The sequence below is a fragment of the Zeus faber genome, assembly GCF_960531495.2.
Source record: "Zeus faber genome assembly, chromosome: 17".
NCBI lineage: Eukaryota > Metazoa > Chordata > Actinopteri > Zeiformes > Zeidae > Zeus > Zeus faber.
In genome coordinates, this window is record NC_137204.1 from 11675305 (window position 1) to 11690183 (window position 14879).

Genomic DNA, 14879 nt, shown 5'->3' on the forward strand with positions numbered 1-14879 from the left:
CCTGATTTATTTTCCAGCTCTGTCTCAACCTCTTTCAGTTCTTTGACTGTGCCTGATTTACCCTCAGCTTGCTCTGCCAGTTTGTCTGCATCTTTTTCCAGACTGTTTGCTACCTCACTAAGTGTCATCTGCTCTTTAAGCTGCTCAAGCTGGTCCTTCAGAACTTCTCTCTTCCATTTTCTCTCTCTCTCTTTTCCTGGTCCAGGTGAAGCCGATACAGAGACCTTGCTGAAGCTGCAGCTGCCAGGAGCTCCTTCACCAGAAGTAGTAGGGAGAGACAGTCACATATCATCCTCTGAGCAACAACCTGCATGTTATCAGCCTGCAGCTCCTTGTTTAGAGAATAGCCTGTCTCAACCATTGCTTGGCCATGGGACAGCAGCAAATGTTTCTTGCAGAAAGTCCAAAGCTAAGAGTAAGATTGACAGAGGAGTCCATGCAGGAAAACATTCAGTCTTGTGCGCATGGGTGGTAAAGGAGAGAAGGATTCCGCTTTTGCCTCCAGGGACAAGAAATTTCTAAATTTCTTAACAATTACATCACCTGTCGTAAAACAGATTAACACAAAATTAAAAAAAAAAAAAAAAACACAATCAATCAATGTAATGAAAACAAAATACTGAATCAGACAAACCTATCACTGCTTTATTGTGCTGTGACTGAACAGGCTTCAGGTAAGTGTGACAGTGTATATTCTGCTAGACCTCTAAAAACTTAAGAACCAGCAGAGACACCTCCAAACAGCTGGTTGTCTTGCAGAAACTGACCAAGTCGTTTCATTCTTTCCTGTCACAAGTCGGGGTCTGAGAACATGTTTGTTGGGTCCAAACATGCCATTTGCCTCACAATGGGGTACTTCAGTGGGTTCTTGTCTTGCATTTTCTGGACGATGTTAGTCAAACAGTCCATAGTCCCTTCTAAGCTCCAACACAGTGAGCTCTCCTACACTGCTGCTGGAGCTACTCTGGAGTTCCTCACAGGTAGGGTGGGGGTATTCCCACAATACCTTAAGGACTGCTTCTGCTCCTAAGCCGATGTCCACATCCTTGAGGTGAACCCTTGACTTCTTGTAAGTCGTGTCCAGTCTGACCATCTGCATCTCTTGTAGTGATGTCATTAAGGATCTCTGCCTTGAAGAACCTCTTCAGCAGGCTCTATAAACATATACAGTACAACACATTAACAATACAAAGAAAAACATGTTGGATGTAATGCTATACCTATCAGTTATGGTGGAAAGCTATTGAATTCAAATGGAAATATCATACACTATATACGTGGCATGTCATTCATTATTTTCATGAGCAGAGCCAGGTCTTTACTGAATTTCATCACAGGCTCATCTGTCTGATATTTAGTCAAATATCATTGGTGGTGAAGGTCCAGGAGACAGCCATGAAGAAGTGCAACTTGGCCATTATTAGAGGGTCCTTCCGTGCCTCTACAAGAGAGTCATAGGATGATGTTCTAGGGTTGGTGGAAGTTTTCCCCTGTCACTGCATCCACGTACATCACGATTGCAATCGCCCTGTAGACAACAGGCAGGTTCCCTATCCAGCAATGCCCACAGAACGGTAGGGGAAACACAGATGTCTTGGTCAAAGTGCAGAAATCTTGTCTTCTAGCAGGGGTATTATGGAAGACTTTATGTAATGCTCTGCCACTTTCTCCAGCTGCCAGACACTAAAGCCACTTTTTCAGGTGTTGAGTGTGTGAAACCCAAAGCTCTCCACCACAGTCAGCTGGGCACCTCCAAACCTCTCTACCTGTTCCTGCAGCAGTTAAAAAAAAAAAAAAAAACTTCCAGTTGACACTGGTCCATCCAGAGACTAAAATCATATTTCTCAGGTCAAGGTGCTGCACACACTCCTGGAAATTAAAAAAAGATGCATTAGACATTAGATACAACAGTCAACACAACTCATCTCTGACATTCTACTTCAGACTAATGTTAGACTGGGTAGGATAAAAAAGGATTGAATACTATTTTACAAATGAAGCAAAACGAACCATTTACTTAACTAGCCAACTATGGTAGATAGCCTTTTGCCATGGTATGTGTGGGAGATATCACCAACCGAATGCTGGTAAATTCTGCCTGTGGCTGATACGTTTGTATACTGTATTTAGAACCAGACTCTCCCCTATTCTAAAGTTCAATTTGGCTGGTAGACTAATTAAAGGGCGAATTAACAAAACTGCGAGACACTTTGGCAGCTGGATATTTAACATAGTGCCTTGGCCATAGTTGTTATTCACTCGGCAAATCAGTAAAGGTGCTTCTATGATACACTAATGTATCCAAGAGGTAAGTTAATAAATAGATAGATTGACAGCAAACTTACTTTGAAATGCTGAAGCAGGTCCTGGACAGTTGCATGGCCCATGAACTGTGATCCATAGTATCTTGAACGAATATGGACGTTTAACCAATAACACACATGCAGGTCCAGTTGTTTGCTTTTTGTTGTATGGTTCAGGGTCTTGTCAGGCATGATTACAAATGTGCTCGTGTTGACTTCGGCTATAAGCTCTTTGTTAATATACAGGGCCAATCCAAAGTTATCCATATATCCGGTCTTGTCTTTTCCACATGTAAATGTCTGATCAAGCCTCGAATCTAAAAATATAGCTTTGAACAAGAGTTTCCACTATCCGGTAATTGGCGGTTTTTGACCAGGGAAATCTGTTGTCCGACATATTTAAATCTCTCCGGTCATAATGGCCGGTGAAAATAATTCCCTCTAAGCACAATTTCCATTATTGCTGGGCGATAAAACAAAAAAGTAATTATCGCAACTTTATTTTCCCTCTATGTCGAAATAAAATAGACTATAATTTTGATAAAAAACAAAATCCACAGAAATGTTCATTCCTGCGTTCGGCAAGTTGCAACGGATAGCCAATCAGTTTGGACAATCTAAGGCTGACCTTTCATTTCTAACCAATCACGTTGAAGTAATAAGAAATAAGCCCCGCCCGCAGGTTGCACTTGTAAACACAGTACACACAGAGCGGAGACAGAGTGCAGCATCCAAAACTTGGAGAAGCAGAAAAATTATGTATTGTTGACAACAGGGACACATACATCCATATTTTGGTGTTTTTTTGGATATTAAAGTTCAGACCCAAAGCAGACGGTTGATATCCATTGTATCCAAATATGTCGACGAGACGTCCCAACAAAGACGGACACACTTTCAAATTTGTTTAGACCTAGTTGTCATACTTAATTTGTTTTTGATTTTATCAAAATGTTGTTTAAGTGAAATGTTAATTAAAAGAGGCTGCGCTTTTTACTTATATTTCACCAAAATTTGATTTCAAGAAGCAATATTTGTGATATTTATTAATACATTTTTTAAATAGCTTAACTAACGGGACTTATTTATTTTGAATATTAAATATGAAAATACATATAATATTTGACTGGAATCGCTCCCATTTGTCCAGGACATTGAAATCTTCCAGGACCAATTTTTTTCTAACCGAAACTGCTTTGAACACATCTTCAATCCCATCATTTGACCTGTATGAGTGGTGGCTTGTCACCGTCCTCAGCACCCAAAACACCTCTGAGTGTTGGCGTAGAGCCACAAATTGTTTGGAGGTCAGACAATTACGTTGTTGGCTGTGTATTTCCCTCCATGGTTCCCTCCAACATAGCGCAGTTCAGCGTATTTGCTTTGTAAGTATTTCCAGGCACCGGCTTCAACCACCACGAGTAATTGTTATTCTCAAGCCATTTGTCGTAGAACTTGCATTTTCCCTTTTTTATAAAGAAGTGATTTAAATGCCTAGAGGAGCATAATATGGGCGTTGCACGCATACCAGAAGCAATCGAAATGCGGAGAGGGGGCGAAAACAGGGGCATAACTTAAAAACATTTAAGAACCATCCAATCAGAATTTAAGATTTGTTAAGGCCTTTAATTAGGAAATGTTATGTGAGTTTTAAGACTTTTGAAGGACCCACGGTCACCCTGACACACACACACACACACACACACACACCCACCCACACACACTAACAGAACCTGCTTCTAACATCCCCCGAACGAACACCATTCTCATTACATCCTTCTCCTTTTCTCCCTCCTTTACTGCCATAGTTATCACAGGAAGAGGTAATGTACCAAATTGCTGTCCCAATTTTCCTGGACTTAAATTATGTTTTGTCCATACATTTTGTCATCTGATATTTCTATGTTTTTCCAGGTACATGTTTCTTTTTCTATGTTTATTTTTCTCACCCGTGGTGATTCTCCCCCTCTTGGAGAAGTAATGATGATTAATTGTAGGGCTGTGCCTGACTCAGAATTTTGTCAGTCAAATCGGATTTGGCTGTTCAATGCGAATAATCAACTATTCAGCGGTAGCAGGGAGGAGACCTGTGAGACCAGTCCCTCTTCGATAATGCACGCACTAGTGATGCGCAAGACAGTGATGGGGTGCCCACGATCAGCATGCCAAAGCAGTGCATTTTTAATTTAGATGTAGGTTATTTTATGTCTCCTTATGGAACGAAACAAGTGCGTATGGAACGAAACCGTGCATAATGGGGACACTTTCTCCGTGACACTCTCTCCAATCACTCCCTCTCCATGCGTTATGTGCAGAAAATACTCTTGACTAATCTACTAGCCCCATCCCCACACTGTTCCTAGTTATCTTATTTGAAGGAACAGGGCACGGCAATCGAGGCACACGAAGAACCGTGTTTGCGTCCGTGTGATTCACACATATCAAGATATGTTTATGATTCCCCTTATTCATAGTTCTCAATGAAATGTTATCCCTGTGCATTTTGTAAGCTCTATCTATTTTATCCTGTTATTGTAATGGACACTGACTGAAAAAAAAAATAATAATAAAAATGACTGCTCGACTTGAAGAATCTCAGTCAATTGACGGGTTTTCGTCTGATGAATAAAATTGTCGACTTTCAAGGGGGACGTCCTAATCAGTTGTTTATAGACCAAAACATGGTAAGATTGTCCTCCAAGCAGTTCTTGATAATTAAAGAATGCATAGAGAGTTGCATTGAAGGTTGAGAAGTTGAACTCCACTTACAGATTAACTTTGTCCTAGATGCAATGGCATACAAATGCACTGCGTTGTATGCCAAGCATGCTGACAGCAAAGGTTTAAAAAAATATGATAAAATAATAATAATAATAATAATAATAATAGTAATAATAATAATAATAATAATAATATGCAATGGAAGGTCAGCCAACTGTGGATCAAGGTAAAACTGAAAATCTAATAACTTTGTATAAATATGCCCAATTCTAGAAAATCTGTGTTGAGGCTTTAACTCAAGGTCTAGGTCCATCAATGATGAAAAAGGACAGAATCATTACACAAGTCAGTAAACCAAGAGGTCAAACCATTAAGCCCAGAACAGACATCCAGCAGTCCTAGGACACACACAGACAAACCAGTGACAGAAACATAGCCCACTCTCCACAACTTCATTGCACAATTGAATAGTCTAGGGCTGAAGTTAATGGAATTCTCCAGACTGCTATAATGTGGCCACATGCTAGGCAATGCTGATGGGTTTGATAGGACTAAATGTTATAGCTTAGCTTTAACTTCCGTCTTTAAATTAGAGATGAATTCAGGCCTAAGGGCTGCTTTATAGTTCTGCGTCTATAGCCGCCATAGGTACGCCGTGGGTATCTATGGCAGTGCTTGTATTTATGGTTCTGCGTCAGTGATTACGCACTTAGACCTCCGAAACGCTCGATGGGAGTGTCGAGTCTATTTAAGCACGGACGTAATAAAAACAACACATGGTGTCAGATCGGATGTTGGCGGATATTTCACACCACGAATTCTAACACAATATAAATATAATAATCATATAAATTGACATTTCCGAACCTCCTCAGCTAGCCTCTCTTTGATTTTCTCCATTTGCATTGGGGAAAATAGCGGCCATAAATGTAAAAAAAAAAAAAAAAAAAAAGTCGCTTTTTTAAATACGATTTGCATTCTGATGACTTTGAAAGTCATCAGATCGCTGTACTGTTCACACTACACAACTTTCTGTCTTGTGATCAGGAATCGGGCAGTCTTGTGGTTTGCACACTACATAAGTGCTCAGTGACAGGGGGTCAGCAATTACAAGATCTTTCCCCAGGAGGAGCCCCGACGAGTCTGTCGGGTCTTCAAACTATGTTTTGTCACGAAAAAACGCATTAAATGACACAATACATGCGTGGGACATGATTATTATTTTTTTATTATTATATTCTCGATCACTGTAAAAAAAACAAAAAAAAAAACATCAAATGAAATCAGAATTTAAATAGGAAATATATTAAAAACCTAGAGAAGAAAAGTAAAATATGTATGTTGTGTGTTTCTGGCGGCTGCTCTGTGCACTCCTGTCTCCTCTTCTCGACTCCCTTCCCTCCCCCTCACCCGGTGTCTGCTGTCATTGGCTGTAGCTTGTTGCATCACGCCCAACTTGATGCCGACACAACCAGATATTTAACATACTTGATATCTCGCTGGTGTCGGCGAGATCTGATCGCATCGTGAGCAGCCTGCTATGATTTTCCTCCAACCTGGGAGTTGGCTCTGCGATGTCCAAAAACCTGACGGCGAGCGGAAAATGAGCCCAGAATAAAGTAGTCTGAATTCGGCATAACAGGTGCGTGTCTCTGAGGGCGCTCTGCACCACCGAGATGTTCCTCCAGTATCTGAACCGAACCGAGCAAAAGAAAGAGAGGAAGCCCGTTTCAGAATGACCTGGAAATGGGGTTTACTGTTATTTATTTCTTCTTTTGGAGGATTTCTCCTGATGGGGAGAAACGCACAGGTGTGGTTAAAGAAGACGTGGAATACCAGTTCCTATTCATTCAAGCTTTGAATTGCGCTTTACAGGTCATTCCATTAGCGAAATTAAAGTAAAGAAGTGGCCAAAAAAAAACAAAAAAAAAAACAAAACAGCTAATTGCCAATATATTCGTCCAATCACCCAAGCATATTACACATCAAAATGTGATTAAATAAATCAAGGCTACTGTGGATGTTGCCTAATTTGTGGCAATGTACAATATCCACTTTCACCATGGTACAATAGAGGCCTTCGCTCTACAACACTGCGCTCTGTGTCTACTGACTGTTAGAGAAGGTGCTTCTCTGTGTTGATAGTAGATTGAAGTGATAAAATAGGGGCATCATATCTGTTAATGCTTTTACAGAGATGTTTACGTGTCAATATGATCAGTTATCGTTCCACATCAACTACAAGTGCTGGCATGTGGACGGTTTTATGCATAAAACAGGTGATCGGTATGTGGTCAGTTTTATCTGTTTTCACAAGAAAACAGTGAAAGATATCAGAAGCTTGTTTGTTTAGTGGGGTTCAGTTTGTGGTAATTGGTTAAAGTTTGGCTTCATCGTTCAGTACTACAATTTTGAAAATCCAATATCCATTTCTGAGCATCTTAGAACTTATTTGGCAACACAGTGCATTGCACTGCTGCCTCAGAGCAAGAAGGTCCTGGGTTTGATTCCCGCCTGGGGCGCTGTTGGCACCGTGCTCCGGCGGGTTATCTCCCAAATAGGAGCCTTTCTGTGTGGAGTTTGCATGTTCTCCCCGTGCTCACATGGGGTTTCCTCCACCTCACGTCAGTAAGGACCCCCACCAAAAACATGCACCCATCATCGTCTGACCAGCGATGGACACTCATCACCAGGTCCCCGCGCGTCCTGGCTGTGCCCCCGGAGGAAGGACAAGCCAGGATGGGTTAAACGCAGAGGCCTCATTTCACCGCCCACCATGCAAAGCATGTGCGTGTGGGTGGGTGCGCGTGCATGTGTTGTAGTGTGGTGTGGTGTGTGACGATTAAAGATTGCTCTTCTTCTCAGGTACAGCAGCGTTCTGCTAAACACGTTGGGTTTCTACAACAAATACTGCTAGTAGAAACCACTACCTATGCGCTACATACAGGAAGTTTGTCCATTCATCACAAAACAGGTCACTGACAGGCAATGCTCACTTTGCTGAGCCAATCATTGATGGGGGCCATGCTGAACTCCCAGCATGTCTTTCCACCTAATTTCAATAAGCCCCTGTGTACAAGTGTCCAGCCCCTTTCGTTACAAGGCTCAGATAACAGCATGCGCCTGCACCTGAATGCGCACAGAATGAATCGGGTTCAAACGTACATTTACAACCAATGCGTTGAGGTTTCTCAGCACCACACACACTCTCTTCTATGTAGACAGGATATGGGACAACATAATACATGATGGATAAAGACTCGCCGGTGTGGCATCGGTTGACCAAACTGTCAAACCAGGTACTATTACGAGGTCAAATGTGAATCAAGATTCAGCTACAACGACAACAGCCATCTCTTCGATCAAGTGTTTATGGGGGAACCGCCACGTTTTTCTATTTGAAAATAGAGTAAAAGTTAAAGTCATATTTAACAGTCTAATTAATATATTTAACTCTGCCATTCATTGAAATTGCTTTATTTCTGACTGCGGGGCGCTGAAATTTGTCTTTTTCTTTTTTTTTTTGTGAAGCACTTACAATTGGTCATTTCATCCACAAAGAGACTGTGGCTATTTTTGTGGAAAAACTGGAAGAAAGGGTGTGTCAATACACATTTTTTTTTAATAGGTTTCGAGTGAGAAACACAGGCATCCACTCACGAGGAAACATCCAAAGAAAAGGAAGACGTGGTGGCAGTTAAGCAGAGCCGGCTGAGCCCTTACTACTTTGACAGACAGTGGTTTCAGCGGTGTCAGTAAAAAAAGGTCTGTCTAACTAAATCAAAACCGTGCCATCCGCAGTAATGGCAACATTATCTGCAGACTGGATATTGCGAATAAGCTTGTAATTCACATGCATTTTATAATCGCATCATAAAGCTGAAAGGCGTGTGAGGTATTCTCGTTTGTGCTAGAAATGTGCTTGCAAGCCGGGAACCGGCGCGATAGCAAGTCAGTCATCCGTTTTACCATTTCGATTGCTATCGCGAGGGTTCCGCAAGTTCAAAAGGGACGCACTTTGGGCGCAAAGCCACGAGCCCCGGCAAGTCGCGGCAGACACACGCCCGGTGCGCGGAGGCTTCCGAACAGCTGCACGGAGACAAGTCGGGACGGGCGAGGGGATGAAGGAATACAGCTTTGACATCTTTCAACGTGGAGGGGGGGTGGGGTGGTGTGGTGTGAGCCGGTTTAATGGTCTCAAGTTCTCCCACACGGTCCCGAGCCTCCCTCCGCGCACCGAGCCCACGGACACTTCACCGAGGCTGGGCGACGATCCCGCCGTGTGCCCACGATCGGGCACATGCCTCCCTTACGATGTACATACTGATCTCTTCGAATCCGATTATTTAAATAAATAGATAGATAGATAGATAGATAGATAGATAGATAGATAGATAAATAAATAAATGGAATTGCGGCACCGCGGTGCAAGCGGCTCATTGCAAACAAACGAAAAACACCTTTCGCCGCTTGATGTGCCACGAAAAGGGATCTGAAACTAGACTCTGGTGACAAAGAAAAAAAAAAACACAGCACTTCAATGAGCGCCCGTGAAATATGCTGCAGAGCAGACACGTAGCTCCGCGGCTATCTTATTAGCCGCTGGCTTGATTAACTTACATAACCTCGACACCTCTTCCCCCCCCCCCGGGGAGGCTGCTAAAATGATACCGGCCATTAGGCTGAATTTAAAAAAAAAAAAACCCACGCACACAGTGTCCGCTGAATGAACTTTCTTTCTTTTCTTGCAGAGTCGAGCCCGCAGTAAAAGTAGCTCGGCAGACGGGCTGCGAGGCTAACGCTAGTCGAGTTAACTTCCTGTACGAGGGAAAACACTGCTCGGTTTTTAAGACGGAGCATATATTGCCCTACCTTTGATGGGTCGCTCCACGGTGGACAGCTTTGTTTGCTCTTTCGCCGACATCTTCCAAGACGTCTCCGCTGAAATGCCTGTGACTCTACGGGCTCCCTACCGAGCCAGCTGGCTAGCTAGCTGAACCGCGCTAGCCGTGCTAGCTAGCCGTCGTGTTAGCGCCTCGGAGCAGCAGCGTCTCCTTCCTGCGACAGGGCAGCCGGACTGAGAGCGGGGCGAGATGCAGTTAAACCCGGCAGCGGGCGAGGACAAGGGGCATGTCTCTTTAACAACCCGGGCCAAACTAGAGGCTTTGTGTTGTTTTGTTTTGTTGGGTTGTTGTTGGGTTTTTTTTGTTGTTGTTGTTGTTGTTGTTGTTGTTTGGGGTTTTTTTTTGTTGTTTTTTTTCCGCTCTCCCTCCGCTGCCGTGGTGCCGAGCTGCTGTCAATCTCCGTCAGGTGATGACTCGTCCAGGAAACGATGCCTCCACTCCACCCCGCACCCCCACCCCCACCCCCACCCCCACGCGCGCACCGTCACCCCCACCCCCACCCTCCCTTTCAGATGCGGCGGGCGGGCGCGCGCGCATCAGATCATATCTTTGAATTTTGATCCTTTTATTCTCGGACGAGGTGCATGTGCCGCGGGGCTTCGCTTTGCGTCGGTCCTGATCCGACGCGTCGTCCAGACGGTGGGATTACGGTAATCCGCCTCAAGAGGATTTCCTACAACATGGCCGCCGCGTGTCCGGCGCGTAGAGCTGTGGGAAGTGTAGTGTGGGGTGCGATGAGGACGCACTGTGTTGCTGCTCTCTCTCTCTATATATATATATATATACAGTTTATGCATACACACACACACACACACACACAGTTTAAATACAGTGTACACCGACCAGTTCTATTTGTCGCATACATATACATACGTTAGTCACAACATTAAAACCACTGCCGGGTGAGCTGAATAACCTTGCTCATCTCCTTCCAACGGCACCTGTCAAGGGGCGGGATACATTAGGCAGCAAGTGATCGGTCACTTCTCGAGGTTGACGTGTTATAAGCAGGAGAAACGGGCGAGCGTAAGGATCTGAGCGACTTGGACAAGGGCCACGTTGTGACGGCTGGACGACTGGGTCGGGGCACCTCCGAAACGGCAGGTCTTGTGGGGGGCTCCCGGTGGGCAGTGGTTAGTACCTCCCAAAAGTGGTCCAAGGAAGGACAACCGGTGAACCGGCGACGGGGTCATGGGCGCCCAAGGCTCACTGATGCGCGTGGGGAGCGAAGTCTAGGCCGTCTGGTCCGATCCCGCAGAAGAGCTGCTGTAGCACCAACTGCTGAAATAGTTCATGCTGCTACGATAGAAAGGTGTCAGAACGCACAGTGCATCGCAGCGTGCTGTGCATGGGGCTGCGTAGCTGCAGACCGGTCAGGGTGCCCATGCTGACCCCTGTCCACAGCCGAAAGCGCCTAAAATGTGCACATGAGCGTCAGAACTGGACCATGGAGCGATGAAAGAAGGTGGCCTGGTCTGATGAATCGCCGTGGGACTATGGGAAAAAGGCAAAGCCGGCTGAGGCAGTGTGATGTTTTTTTGACACAGACCACCTACCTAAACATTGTTGCAGACCAAGTATACCCCTTTATGGCCACGGTATTTCCTGATGGCAGTGGCCTCTTTCAGCAGGACAATGCCACACTGCAAACATTGTTCAGGAATGGTTTGAGGAACATGACAAAAAGTGTGTGTGTGTGTGTGTATGTGTATATACATTTATATGTGTGTGTGTGTGTGTGTGTGTGTGTATACAGTATGTATATACTGTATGTATGCACACACACACACACACACACACACACACACTGTATATACATTCCCTGATTGCAGTGGCCTCTTTCAGCAGTATAATGCATATGTGTGTGTGTGTGTGTGTGTGTGTGTGTGTGTGTGTGTATTCATATATATATAGCCACAATTTTTCGTTTTTTTTTTTTTATTTATTTATTTTTACAATTTGTGTTTATCATTAGGTGTATTGTACATTTCCATTATTTTGATCCTTATGTTCATCTTTAATGTTGTTCACTGTTAGGTTTATTTTAGGAGTTATTGTTAATGACCTAATGTTCTGTTTATTTTTAGGTATTCTTTCTTTGTTGTTATTAATTTTCTGCTACTTTTTAGGTTGTATTTGTTGTGTGCAATTAAATGTTAGGTATATTGTATATTTTCACATTTTCCACCCTTGCGTTTCCTTTCCTTGTTATCATCAATACATTGCATGATCAGCATCTTCTGCATCACAACCACCAATTTAATCGATCTCCAACTTATTGCTTTCATGTTCTAGCTCTGTTTCCTGTTGGACGTGCGCTGCGCCCATTAGGCCATTTGAATGAACCAATTGAATCACTGGAACCATCACTACTCTGGTAACCGTGGATATAAATTGGATTCAAATGACCACGTCACTAATAATCATAATTACAACTCCAACACAACTCAGACAGCCAGACAGAACGACAGCACAACTTCGTGGCCACCAGAGAAACTGTAGGTAATCAAGAGCACACGCAATTATCTTCAACACATTTTAGGGTAAAATACTAGAAAGACGTCATAAGAATGATCATGATGATAGTTATAACAACAACATCAATAATAATAATCACAATAACAATTGTAACTTAGCCATCTATCTTTCATGATGCAAAGTCTTCAACAAAATTCAGATGAACAAAAAACCCAATATACAAGTATACCAAAAATAACATATATCATAATATGTATTTTTAATATACAAATATATCGTATTATATATGTTGTTTATAATATTATATGTATAATGCACTCATCAGCTATATCATATATCATAATGATTGTTCGTAAATTAAATAACAATAATAAAATATCTATTTTGATAGTGTTTCCTAGCACTATTCCCAAAGAACTCTTACATTATTCATACATTTTTTTATTTTTCTTAACTGAGCAGGATAGATTCATTTCAACCTACATTTCAGCTGTAATTTGACCCTTAAAATGAAGGCCTTCTCAACCGAAACTTTAAAAAGTTTAAAAAGATCTTCTGAATAAGCCATTATAAATGAGATGGGCTTGCACCAAGCTTAATATTAGCTTCAACGCCATGTGGGGGGAGAAAAAACCAACAAATAGCAACACAAATAGTTTTCGGCAATTAACAACAGTTGTCAGGCCTCTTGACAACCTGGGATTTGGAGCCATTGGAGCCATGGAACCATTTATGGAGAAGTTCTGCTGGGGCTTTGTTTCCCAATTAGATCATTGCTGTTCCCCCCAGACGCAGTTTCATCCCAACCATCATCACATGGCCTCTGTCCATTCCACACAGCTGTTGTATTTAAGATCTCTTCTCCCAAATCATTTGGCACATTCACTGAGGAGGCAGCATCTCACACACACACACACACACACACACAGAGAGAAGGAGAGAGCGATGGTATGTCAAACAATCCAGGTTTCTTTTTATTTGAGTGTTATAACCTGCTTGTGATGTGCTGTGTTTCTTTTGCAAACATCTCGGCTTTATAACTCGTCCAGACATTCCTTCTGTATTTACTATGAGTTCTGCAATGTTGAATAATGTGATCGCATAATCGATGCCCTCTAATTAGGCGAGCAGGAAGACAAAGAAGAAGGAAGGCGGCGCCAAAAGAGCTCAGAGAGCCTCATCCAATGTTTTTTCCATGTTTGAGCAAACTCAGATCCAGGAGTTCAAAGAGGTGAGGTCATAATTACAGTGTGATTGTGGTTTATATGCAGGGTTTTTTTTTCTTTCTGACGTTGTGATTACCGTATGCGTTCGGTGTTCCTCACAGGCTTTCACACTCATCGACCAAAACCGTGATGGGTTTATCGATAAAGAAGATCTTAAGGACACCTATGCATCGTTGGGTGAGCTTTTTCGGAATGCAGCAAAAATTGGAGTTGCGGTCACATTCTATACTCCCAAGGCAAAACATTGTATGAAGGTAATAAAAAAACAAACATACATACTTTTCCTAGGCAAACTGAACGTGAAGGACAATGAGCTTGAAGATATGCTGAAAGAAGCCACCGGCCCCATCAACTTCACCATGTTCCTCAATCTTTTCGGGGAAAAGCTACACGGTGAGGCTGAAAATGACTTATTGTGCAAGATAATTTAATAGGCTCACATACTGAAGACAGCATTCTTATAACTTGAAAAAATGTCATATGCAATTGTTTATATATATATATATATATAATTTATTTATTTATTATTTATTTATTTTTTAGGCACTGATCCTGAAGATACCATCTTAAATGCTTTCAAAATGTTTGATCCCGATGTCAAAGGTGTCATACACAAAGATGAGTAAGTTGAAACCAACGTGTCTCTTTAAATGAAATTCCAGCACTAGTGGGCAGACATCCCTTAGGGGGGGGGTAAGGCAGCCAAAATTGCAAGTAGTGGTCTTGAAAAAAACTGAAGTGCCTTCACGTACTTATTTAGTATTACTCCAATATTTCTGGCTCAACTTGTATTGTTTAAATTCTTTTATCATTTTGTCCTGATAGATAAAATATTTCAAATGTCCAATTTCAGGTTACAGGAATTATTGATGACACAAGCAGACAAGTTTACCTCTGAGGAGGTAAGGATATCCATCTTATAATAGTTTCTATTGAAGTGTCATTAAAATTCAACGAAAATATAATAATATTGTACATAATCTCAAACTATTGTTCGTTTCAGGTGAAGCAGATGTTTCAATCGTCCAATATTGACACAACAGGAAATCTAGATTACAAGTCACTTTGTTACATCATCACACACGGTGAAGAGCAGGAAGAATGATCCTCGTAACTTGGTCAATGGAGCTCCTGCGTTAAGGTTCAGGTCCCTGCACATTAGGGGCTGGATGTGTTACCTCCTCAATGTAACAGTATTTCATCATTTTGCCTGGCTTCAAATAAAAAGGAAATAATGGCACAACACT

At 42.4% G+C, this 14879-nt stretch overlaps 2 protein-coding genes across 3 annotated transcripts in view; one reads left to right on the forward strand and one right to left on the reverse strand.

Annotated features, from left to right (window-relative positions):
• Positions 1-10320, reverse strand: part of ppp3ccb (protein phosphatase 3, catalytic subunit, gamma isozyme, b) — a 33053-nt gene extending 22733 nt beyond the window's left edge. For both annotated transcript variants that reach the window (XM_080018178.1, XM_080018177.1), the window contains exon 1: positions 9897-10320. In XM_080018178.1, the coding sequence (XP_079874304.1) occupies positions 9897-9948 (52 nt within the window). In that variant the 5' untranslated portion in view covers positions 9949-10320. The remainder of the gene's footprint in view (positions 1-9896) is intronic.
• A 3215-nt stretch (positions 10321-13535) lies between these two features.
• On the forward strand, positions 13536-14737 carry LOC307242886 (myosin light chain 5-like; the record flags this gene model as incomplete). The annotated part of the gene is made up of 6 exons (XM_080017502.1): positions 13536-13637; positions 13734-13809; positions 13921-14025; positions 14176-14254; positions 14486-14534; positions 14636-14737. Exons 1-6 carry the CDS (start codon positions 13602-13604, stop codon positions 14735-14737), a joined length of 447 nt encoding a protein of 148 aa, XP_079873628.1. The 5' UTR covers positions 13536-13601.
• Between the last annotated feature and the right edge of the window lie 142 nt (positions 14738-14879).